The sequence below is a fragment of the Neltuma alba genome, unplaced genomic scaffold, assembly GCF_004799145.2.
Source record: "Neltuma alba isolate B1F8T4 unplaced genomic scaffold, ASM479914v2 tig00010842_pilon, whole genome shotgun sequence".
Lineage (NCBI taxonomy): Eukaryota > Viridiplantae > Streptophyta > Magnoliopsida > Fabales > Fabaceae > Neltuma > Neltuma alba.
In genome coordinates this window covers 64,845-76,636 of record NW_021635639.1, presented here as the reverse complement: position 1 = coordinate 76,636, position 11,792 = coordinate 64,845, and the positions used below count along the sequence as shown (strand labels likewise).

Sequence of the window (11,792 nt, the reverse complement as noted above, 5' to 3'; positions counted from 1 at the left end):
CAAGAATCTTGTTGATATAATTCTCTTGTGAAAGAGAGAGGATTCGTTTTGAGCGATTTCTTTGGATCTTAACTCCAAGTATATACTCTGCTTCACCCATACTTTCATTTCAAAATTCGACGAAAGCCATTCTTTAATAGCCACCACCGAATTTAGACTATTTCCGGCTAATAGTATATCGTCTACATATAAGGATAATATGACAAAATTACCCTCAAACCGCTTAATGTAGACGCAGTGGTCTTCCTCTATCATTTGGAAGTCATATGAGGTAATTGCTTTGTGAAACCTCAAATACCACTGTCTGGATGATTGTTTCAATCCATAAATGGACCTCTTGAGTTTACAAACTTTATTTTCCTTTCCTTTTTCAATGAAACCTAATGGTTGTTCCATATAGATTTTTTCATCCAGATCACCATTTAGAAATGCAGTTTTTACATCCATCTGATGTAATTCTAGGTCTAAACTGTTTACTATTGCCAGAATAAGTCTAATAGAATTGAAACGCACAACAGGTGAGAATGTATCTTCATAATCTATTCCTTCCTGTTGTGTGTACCCTTTGCCACTAATCGAGCCTTGTATTTGTCAATTGATCCATCCACTTTTCTTTTAATCTTGAGAACCCACTTGTTCCCAATGGCTTTACGCCCTTTTGGAAGATCAACTAACACCCAAACTTGGTTCTTTTTCATTGAGTCCATTTCTTCTTCCATAGCTTTCATCCATTCATCTTTTGCAGGACCTGACAAGGCTTCTCGTACAGAACGGGGCTCATCATCCCCTTCTGGAGTAACTAAGAGAGATTCGCCTTCTATTTGAAAGCGTCTTTTGGGAACACTTTCCTTGTTACTCCTTCTGACGGGAGCTATTTGCTTTTCTTTCTTTCTTTGTTCAGGTCTTGGTGTTGACCTTTCTTGGCTCCCACTCAGATTGACACACGTAGATGATTCTGGTTTGTCAATTTGTTCTGCACTCTCTTGTTCCTGTGTCTCATAAAGAGAAACAGTGTGGTCAACATCTCCTCTATTAGGAAATTCAGTCTCAATGAATGTTACATCCCTTGATTCTATTTCAGTCACCGTTCCATCTTCGTTTTCACCTATGAAAATGTATCCCTTTGATTGTTTAGAGTACCTTATGAAGATACATTTCTTTCCTCTGGGACCCAACTTCCCATGCTTATGAGAAGCGTCATGGATATACGCTGCTGACCCCCAGGGTCTCAAGATGCTTAGATCTGGTTTGCGTTTTGTCCATAACTCGTAGGGTATGGAAGCGACTGATTTTGAGGGTACACGGTTAAGTATGAAGGTCGCCGTTAACAAAGCATCACCCCAATATGAAATTGGCAGGTTTACTTGAGCCATCATAGACCTAACCATGTCTAGAAGAGTTCTGTTTCTTCTTTCAGTAACTCCATTTTGTTGTGGAGTGCCACGGATAGTCAGTTGTCTAATTATCCCTTTTTCCTCACAGAGCTGTTTGAATTGATCATATAAACATTCATGACCTTGATCAGTATGTAATGCTTTAATTTTACTGTCCATTTGATTCTCTACCTCATTTATGTATCGTTTGAAGCACTCAAGAGCTTCAGACTTATGCGAGATCAAATAGACATGACCATATCGTGAAAAATCGTCAATAAAGGTAATAAAATACCAAGCTCCATGTCTTGCCTTCACACTCATTGGACCACAGATATCAGAATGGATTAATTGCAATGGATTTTCAACTCTTTTTCCCTTACCGAAAGGCTTTCTTGTTGCCTTACCAGCTAGACAATTCTCACATAGTGACATTTCCATATTGGAAATGGCACCTAACAATCCTTCTTTTGCTAGTTTAATCATTCTATTTTGATTAATGTGTCCTAGTCTAGCATGCCAGGTGTTTATGTCAACATTATTCGAAGAAACAGCAAAGCATTCATTGCTATTGAAATCACCAACAATATCCCAAACAAAGAACTTCTTAAACAGGAAAGCTGAACCATAAAGAACAGAGTTGCTAAAAATGTTTGCAACTTTGCCATGAAAGTTTACATCAAACCAAAATTCTAACAGACACAATACAGAAACCAAGTTCCGCCAGATGTCAGGAACGTAAAGTACATCATGGAGTATCAAGGTCTTCCCACCACGCTAAGTAAATTTGCAGGTGCCCAAACCTTTAACCTTAATCCTCGCATTATTCCCAACGTAAAGCCACTTGCTTTGATACGACAACTGACGGTACTTGATAAAGGATCCTCAATCCCTGGTTACATGGTCTGTGGAGCTTGAGTCTATAATCCAAGAAGAAGAAACAGGTTCTGTTAGAAAATCAGTACTAGAAACATATGAAACATGTGAATTCACATAATTCATTAATACCTGTTCGCTCTCAGCCTATTTTGAACAGTCATGTGCGAAATGGCCTATTCTCTGGCAGGTGAAGCATTTGACCTTCTTCAGGTCTAGCTTCTTCTTCTCACCTTTCTTTCCCTTCTTCTTGAATTGCTTCTTTCCCTTTTTGGGTCGAGGACCACCCTTCTTCCCTTTCTTTTGGAACTTCTTGCCCTTCTTGGAATCGGGCCTTGATTGGGAAGTACTGGCATCCTCAGTGTAATAAGCTTGTCCAGAGGTCTTGTAAGCCTCTAAACGTTTATCCTCCAGCTCCAAGTGTTTGGCTACATCGTTAAAAGTGACGATGTTTTCATTATGGGTCAGGTTGACTTTCATGTGCTCCCAGCTAGCAGGAAGCAATCTGATAACAGCATGCAGTTGCTATTCATTAGATAGGACATGGCCTGCTTCCTTAAGTTCTTTGATCATGTTGGCCATCTCTCTCAGATGTTGTTTCATAGGATTGTTTGGCTTGAGCTTGTAGGTGTCGAATTTAATTGTCAACCTTCTAAGCTTGGTCGTAGAGACTCTGCCAAACTTATCTTTCAATGCTATCCACATGGCCTATGCAGTTTTGTACGACTCAAACTCGCACGTCAGGTCGTCAGCCATGGCGCTCAAAAGCGTGATTCTTGCTATGCTATTCTTCTTTTTCTAGGTCATATATGCCTCTTGGTCTCTCCTGTGTTGGGCCGTATTGACAGCTTCAGGTTCAACCATAGCAATGGTGAGAGGCTCTATTGCATCCTGTTCTTCCATGATATACTAGACCTTTCGGTGCCAGATATTCCAGTTGTCCCCGTTAAGCTTTTCCCCCTTGTTCAATTCAGCAATTATATTCTTGGTTGCCATTCTTAGTTCTGTGACAAATCTATCCCACATTAATCTATGTTCTCTTTAAAGAGAACTGAACCAAAGAACATTTCAATTATATAGCACAATGAAGCATACAATGTAATGTGCCTATATTATCCTCGATTAGTAAATAATGAAATTACAAGACCTATGATTAGGAGCATACGTTTGTACCTCCCATCACACAGATACTAGTAATTATCATTATATTCTATCAAGAATACTATATAAGCACTTCAAAAAAATAATCTTTAGAAGTCTTATCTTCTAAAAGCTCCCACTTATAAAAAGCATATAGAGATTATTCACAAATAATCATATAGCACAAACTATAATTCATTGATAAATTAAGACATTCAGTCTAATTACAATACATGAACATAAATCCTTGAAATGAAAAAAAAAAACATTAGGAAGACAAATAGAAATATTACATCATTCGATATGAGCATGGCAATATTCTAACATTGCTGTCCTCAGCTTCCTAAGTTTTGTTGATTTGGTCATAAAGGAAGAAATGAAATTTATAGACCAAATCCAGTAGGATTTCCTTATGGGTTTACCTTTGGGTTTGCCTCTAACCCTTGTTGCTCTTATGTATTCCATTATGACTTTAAGGTAGAATTCTGTACTCTTCTTATCAGTCATATATTGGGTGTAACTGGCAAGTACACCATTTATGCCTTTTATGTTTGTCAGGTTGGCTGCATCTCTTTCAGCTATATTCATAGCTAAACCAGGGGTACATGGTTGTTTCACTTCCTCTCCTTCCTCAACTTGGGATTCATCGGGAAGATTAAGTGAATCTGTGATGGCCAAGTGAGGCTCCTCTGGGAGGGCTTCAATGGGGAACATAGATTTCGACTCTGGTCTAGAGTCATCGTAGACCACTTGAGCTTGCTTAGGTGGCTGTTCTCCCATCAACTCCTCCGGATCATCTTCAGGGAGTTCATCGAGATCATTAGGATCCTCTTCAGGGTCCTCCTCAGGTGCATCATCCTCATGAAGTTCTTCAGGATCTTCTTCTTCAAGAAGTTTCGATTCCAAGCCATCGCCTTAAGGATCATGCTCTAGAGCTTCATCGTTTAGGTATAAAAAGTTTAACATGTCATATTTGGTAATTTCAGTGTTGCTTGAATCCCCTTGACTCTTTTTTCTTTTTACCTAGGAATTAAATAATATGAATTATTAAAAATATTCTAGAATTTATAATCACATATAAAATACTAAAAATGCACGGAAATACTCACAAAGAGATTTAAATATGCCTCCAAAATAGGCAAATTATATACCAAACTGAAGATCTCAATTTTAGGGATTTTTAGGAATAGACCACACTTCAAATGGATGGCCCACGCTCCTTCACGTGCCCTTAGAAGATTAAATCCAGAAAAATAAAAATAAAAATTGGACCTTTAGCCACTCTCGGCTGCGGCGTGTGTATTACACGCTCCACATTAGAGATCCCCGCCAGCCACACGTGCCAGCTAGGTGGACTCCACGCGCCATCCTCTTGAGGACGGCCCATGCCACATGTCAGATGGTGGTGCCATGTGGCCGCACGTGCCATGTGGTGCTTCTTTTTTTTTTTTACTTTTTTTTAAATCTAGGCCGGATCCCAAACCCAGCCCAGTCCAGTCCCCTTCAGCCTTCCCTCCTTTTTTTTGTTATGGGCGGATCTCACGATCCGGCCCAATTTCTTTTAAAAAAACCTTTTTTTTATAAATAAGATATGGGCTGGATCCTAGACCCGGCCCAGTTTCTTCTTCCTTTTTTTTTTGTTTGGGCTGGATCAATAAACCAGCCCAGTCTGCCTCTCTATAGTTTTTTTTAAGTTCAAAACGATGACATTTTGAGAGGCTGGAGGTTGTCTTCAACCTCCAACCGGGTCCGTCTGACCCGGTACTGTTCACGGGTCGGGTTTGATGGACCCGAACCTTTTTTTTTTTTTTTTTTTCCCACCGTAACTTCGCTGTCCAACGTCCGTTTTTGACGAAACGAGTGCCATTTTTCTCATTTTTGCGAGCCCTACGCAATGGGACTAATTTTGAAACCTAAATCTAGGGTTTTTCAATGACCCATAAACGGTTTTGGTCCTTTATTTCCGTCTTGGTGCGTTCTAAGTATTTCTATCGTGTTTTGTTTGTTCTAGGACTCTTATACTCACTTATATATGTAATCTAGCATATATATCTTTACCAAAAATAATGAACGAACACACATATATAACGAAAACGCAGACTACCGAAAAGAAAACGGGATTGGAGTAAATGAACCGATATGCTTCAATAATAAACATAATCTACACAAATCACAGCAGCAGCGAAAGAAATGATTTGTTAAAACAAGTGCTCTGATACCAATGATGGTTTTCGAGCATACCTAGAGAAAACTCGTGTTCTTGCAGATAGCCACGCGACAGTCCGGTTACCGATTGAACTAAGACAGATGAGTTACACAGCAAATGCACCAGAGAAGAGCAGAGAGAAGGGAAGCGATTATCTGGCTGTTTTTCATGTTCTACCAAAATGAGGAACTCCAGCCAAAATAAACTGAAGTTGCGTAACCGTTCCCCCCAAAATTGTCAATTTGAACAAAACACAAGAATCACACTCTGTGACCCAATAGTTCTGTTATTCGCACAAGTGCCCCTAATGTAAATGGGCTTAGGCCCAATCCACCAAGGGTGGACCTATTTCCCAACATTACCTCATCCCAATCCATCAAAGACCCTGAAACAATAAGCTCAGGTTACTTCAAACTTGGGTTCTTTAGCCCAGAAAATTCAACCAATCGCTATTGGAATGTGGTATCTATCTGAATCCACTGCCATCATTTGGGTGGCTAACAGAGAACAACCCCTCAAAGATTCTACTAGTGTTTCCACCATATCTGAGGATGGCAACCTTATGGTGTTGAACTCACAGAAGCACACACTTTGGTCTTCTAATGTGTCAAATATTATTCATCCCAATTCATCAATTGCTCAACTCCTAGACAGTGGGGTCCTTGTTCTCAAAGATAACACTACTGGAGATACACTATGGGAGAGCTTTCAAAATCCCTCTGATACATTTTTGCCAAAGATGAAACTTCAAACAAACCCAGAAACAGGTGAAAGAGTAAAGCTTACTTATGGAAATCTCCTTCTAATCCCGCCATTGGAAGCTTCTCTGCAAGTATTGAACGCCCGGATGTTCCTGAAGCTATGGTCTTTAACGGCTCTAAGGCATATTGGAGATCCAGCCCATGGAACGGTAGGGTATTTCTGGGAATATATCAGATGAATACTCGGTATCTCACAGGATTCTATCTAGGAAAAGAAGATGATGGTACAAGTTATATAACTTATGATAAAGGAGACCAATCGTACTTTGGTCGCCTGAAGCTGAATTCAGATGGAAAATTGAAAATAGTTGGGTGGGTTAACAAGACAGAGTATGGGCCATGGATATTTCAAGACTCTAAATGTGATGTCTATGGTTATTGTATGAACTTTGGAATCTGTAATCGTCAGAATTCAACCATTTGTAGCTGTTTTAGTGGGTTTGAGCCAAAGAAGCCAAAGGAATGGAACACAAATAGTTGGACAAATGGGTGTGTGAGAAAGACGCCATTACAATGCAAAGGAGATGGCTTCTTAAAGCTACAGAATATGAAAGTGCCAGATTTTGCAAAGAGATCAGATCTTGAGGAAGCAAATTGCAGAACACGGTGTTTGGAGAATTGTTCATGCTTAGGATATGCATATGATCCTTACATACAGTGCTTGTCATGGAGTGATAGATTAATTGACATGCAAAGATTTCCCTTAGGAGGAGTTAATCTCTACATCCGTCTTGCAAATTCAGAGCTTGGTACCTTCTCATTCACGTTAAATCAATATATAGTTATATACTATTTTAGTTTTAAATTTTTCCAATAATATTTGTTTTTCCTTTTCTCCATGATAACTGCAATTGCAGTCAAGGAAGCAGGGAGAATTGGTGCAACTTCACCTTTAGAGTAACAGATATGTTAACTGCTATTTTCCCATTTCTATGTATGCATTAAAAACGCCATGTAAGTATTTAACGATGCCACCTGTTTTTTTACAAAGAGAAAAAAAAAACAAAAAGCATTTCATTCTGAATAAATAAAAAATTTAGGGATTGTGAAGTTGAAACCCGTGTCCGTGTGTGAGTGAAGAAGACGAGACGAGGTAACAGAGGAAAACGCATCGATAAAGATGATGGTGTGCATGTGAGGAAAAGATGGAATCTTTGATTAATTTGTGGGGTTTGGAGTTGGATGGTTGGTAGATTTGTAGGTGGGTTTCATTCGGGGAAGTGATTGCAGTAGTGAGGTAGAGATGGAGTGAGAGGGTGAAGCTTTGAATTAATGTAGAAATGGCGCACCATCGTAAAGAAAGACTTGTAATTGCAGGAAAAAAAATAAAGAAAATGCACACCGAAGAAAGTGGATTTCATGATTGAATTTTAGATATCAGCTGCACATCACCGTTTTTGTCGCCGAGCTCTCCAAGTCTCACAGTCTTTGAACACAAAACCTAAGAATTGGGGGAAGAAGCTTCGGCGGAAGTTTTTTTTTAATACAGGCGGCATTTTTAATGTTTTCATGGAAATGGGAAAACAGCAGTTAACACATCTGTTTGTTAAAGGGTGAACTTGCATCAATTTAGATAGTAGAGGGGTAAAATTGCACTCTTAAATACTTTAGGTTACTTATTGTACCTCTAAAAATAGTTTGGGGTGCTAGATGCACCTTTAACTTTTAAAATAAATTATCTCTTAATTCTAAATATAAGAGCTAATTAAGAATTTTCCTCTTGATATTAAATCCATGGCAATAAGACACATTCCAACACTTGAAATTTCCATGTTTTTGCGACTGTTAAATTTAACCATGGTCATGTGACATTATCACGGTTAAAACCATGGCAATATGTACTTTTTAGTGGGTGTTTGAAAACGCCCAAAAAAAAAGCATTTTTATGTTTTATGAGTTAAAACTCTTTACATATTTTTACCTTGTTGAACATATAAAATAACTTAAAATAAACTAATCCAAATACCTCCTCTATTTAATGCCAGAGAATTCATGTGTTTTTTTTTTTGTTGGGCACTGTCAGAGGGCAAAACAAGTGACGTGAACAGGATAGATAATCTCTTGCATTTAGTGGCAAGCTTTGTGTAGCTTAAATCACTCTCTAATTGGCGGGCTTCAATTTGAGTCCACGCAGACAAAAAGAGAAAGAAAAGAAAATAATTGTACTCTAAGTTGTAATCAGGCTGTTCCATTCCAGTGATGACTGCAAATATCACGACGAAAAGTATATTCAAAGTTTCATTTCAGGTTAAAGACTTCTATATAATCATAGCATCACCTTGAACACCAAATACGTAGGAGCAAAGGAACTTGCTTCAACCTCTGCAAGAATAGAATCAAGTCTCTTTATTTACTTTATGTGTCTCTTCCTCCTCTTTTCCAGCACCTATTTACTTTATTTACTTCTATATAATTTTGAACTACCTTAATATAATTTTTCTAGAATTAGTTATGATTTTTCAAAGTTAGACCAAAAATCTGGAATTTAACGAGTAAACAGTAACCGGAGAACCAATTACAAATTTTCAATCTATAGCCTTGTGTAACGCTTCCAAATATGTACTTTGAGGGGTTAAAGTAAACATGTTTCAGTAACAATAGAAAGTATGCCCAAAAATTCCAAGAAAATCCTAAAAAATGGAAAATGAGTTGTTAAGGCGATTTAAGTTTTAAAATGTCCCTAGAATGATTTTTTTTTGTAAATTGGCTAATTATGAAAATTTTGGCTAATTATGGGAAAATTAGTAAAAATTAATTATTTAAAATATGAGGAGGCCTCAAATAATCAGACAAAAATGAGAGAAAAATAGTTTGCAGATTATGACAAATTGTAAAATTATCTTTGCCCCTTGAAAGTACAGAGATTTTCTTTAAAGAAATTTAAAGCCAAAATTTACAGAAATAGGGGGTGTTTGAGAAGTCTATAAAAAGGGTATTTGCAGGTTAGGCTTTGGCATGAAAAAAATTATCGAAATTTCTCTCAATGAAAGGAAGTTAATGAAGTAGAGGAATAAATTTTTGAAGCAAAGAAACATCAAAATTATTTGGTCAAAGTTATAATGGAATAAAATAATTTGGTGTTTCTTTTAAGGGATAGGAACCCTAAAGGCTCCTCTTGCCTAATGTTTGGTATTATTATATCATATGGAGTTATTTATGATGAGAAAAGAATGCCAAAACATGTGCCAGTAATACCGGGTAAAGTCAAAACACAGAAAAGCACCCAATATGGTATAAAATTGTGAAATAGGTAGAGGAATAGCCAAGGGTATAATTATATCCAAATTTTTCTTTGGCGAGAAAGTAAGTTTGGAAGTATTGAGACTGAAAATGAAAACTTTAAACCCTAAGACACTAGTGTTCAGCCAAGGCTTGTTCATGGGAAAAGATTTGGATTTTGTTGAATTTAAGCTTAGAAATAGATTCTATATGCAAAATTATGTGAGACTAGTATATAAAATTAATTTTAGAAAGATTGGAATTAAAGCTCAAAAGTTAAGATTAAAGGGCTAAAATATATTTAAGGGAGCTACGTATGAATGTTTGTTTGCTACCATGGCTCTAATGAATGAATGAAAATGATATGTTAAAGTGATTAGAGCCATGTGACATCAAGGAAGAGAAATAGAAAGGTTGATCAAGCAACCTTGATAGTTGGAAGAAAAAGAGAGCAAGAGGAAAAGCAAAGAGTTCTAAGGTATTAAACTTATCTTTATTTTGTGCTTGATGTGTATGCTTGTGCGTTGATGTCTATGATGTTAATTGGTGATGAAATGAGATAAATGTAAATGAACAATGTTTTGTTTCAGTAGTTCCATGGCCAGGTATGAAAGTATAAAACATTGAGAATAAAAGCATGTTAATAGCTAAGCTTGTGATAGATAACGTTAGCATATCATACACTTGCATTCATCTTACATGTGTACTAGTTTGTTTGCTACTAAGATTCTCCTGAATCTCATCCTCCCTTAACCATCCATAATAGGTTCTATAAGCAAGGAAAAGAAATGCAAGATGTGGAATTGAAGAATGAAGAGAAGAGATTAAGAAATGTATTATGACATGTTATCAATTCCATTATGTTGATGTATGATGTGTCACACCTCCTTTATTATCCCATTATATAACAATTGGAACCGTTTAGAGTCATTTCCCAAAGCGTAAGGGTAGAAAAATTTCAACTTTAAGATTTTTATTTTCAGATTTCCGTACACTATTCACAGCAATTTGGGCTAACTTTGAAAATTCATAATTAAATGTCAAAAAATTGAAACTGAGTGGTTCTAATTTTTATTTGAAGCTTGCCATGAGTTCTTTAAGAGAAAAATAGTCATTGGCCTTGAATTCATCCGAAACAATACCAGAAAATTTGTCAAGTTACACTGTTCATATGGTCAAATTTTGAATTTCTAGTATTTTAGCCCAACTTTGGAAGGGCATAACTCTTAGCACAAAACTCCAAATTTGATGTTTTACCACTTGTTTTAAAGATAAAAATGATTTCTATGTGTTGGTAAAATATCAGGTCCAAATTCATCCATTTTCCCATTATTTTATGTGCCACAAGGGCATCTTTATTCCCTAATCCAATTATCTTGAATCTCTTTCCTCTTTCCATTTACCATACCATCCAAACATACCAAAACCAAGATTATAAACATCTATTCAACATTATAATTTTCATAATATCAAAGTATTTCATACCCACAATTCATTACAAACTTATATCAAAGTTTATCAAAATACAACAAAAGCTTCACACAATATCATCAAGGTCATGTGGCCTCCTTAGCCCAATATTATCTCTTTGCCCTTGTCCATAGTTGGTCCACTCCCTATTAATGCATATTTTAACATAGGAAGGGATGAGATTTCATGAAAATCTCAATAGCAATGAATTATAATCATCATGTTGATCAAGCAATGCATAATGTGATGTGTCATAAAACTTCAAGACATCCTCGAATCATATAAAATCATTTTATGCATCATATCAAGAGAGGAAACACTCACACTTTCACATCAACATACTTCCATGCATTTGGCCCAAGCACATCAAATGTCATAAAATCAACAATTTTCATAAAATAAATTTCTCAATTCAAGTAATCAACATAAGCACATTACACAAGCAAGATAAGCAATCAAATTACAATTCAATGCTACCTTTTAAACTTAAACCAATTTGGCCTCTTCAAGGAATTTGGGTTCTCCTTGATTCCTCTCCACAAAACCTATCAATTCAAGTATAATTGCAAACCACATTAACAATCATACAACTTAAACACAATACTTTAACCTTAACCTACTTAATTCTCTCCTTTTTCTTTGATTTTTAACAAAATTGTTCCTCCTTTGGAATCAATAATCTATTGGTTGATTCCTACACAATTTTTCATGTATAATTCAAATATTAATTCAGATTTATGAAAATTA

General features: G+C 36.5%; 1 protein-coding gene across 1 annotated transcript; it reads left to right on the top strand.

Annotated features, from left to right (window-relative positions):
* Nucleotides 1-6,531: 6,531 nt before the first annotated feature.
* On the top strand, nt 6,532-7,257 carry LOC114759414 (G-type lectin S-receptor-like serine/threonine-protein kinase At1g11330). Its single transcript, XM_028948591.1, has 2 exons — nt 6,532-7,105; nt 7,214-7,257. Exons 1-2 carry the CDS (start codon nt 6,532-6,534, stop codon nt 7,255-7,257), a joined length of 618 nt encoding a protein of 205 aa, XP_028804424.1.
* Nucleotides 7,258-11,792: the final 4,535 nt, after the last annotated feature.

Coding starts and splice junctions, on each gene's coding strand:
- LOC114759414 (XM_028948591.1), top strand. CDS start 6,532: ATGAATACTCGGTATCTCACAGGATTCTATCTAGGAAAAGAAGATGAT. Junction 7,106..7,213: donor TCTTGCAAATTCAGAGCTTG/GTACCTTCTCAT, acceptor CTGCAATTGCAG/TCAAGGAAGCAGGGAGAATT.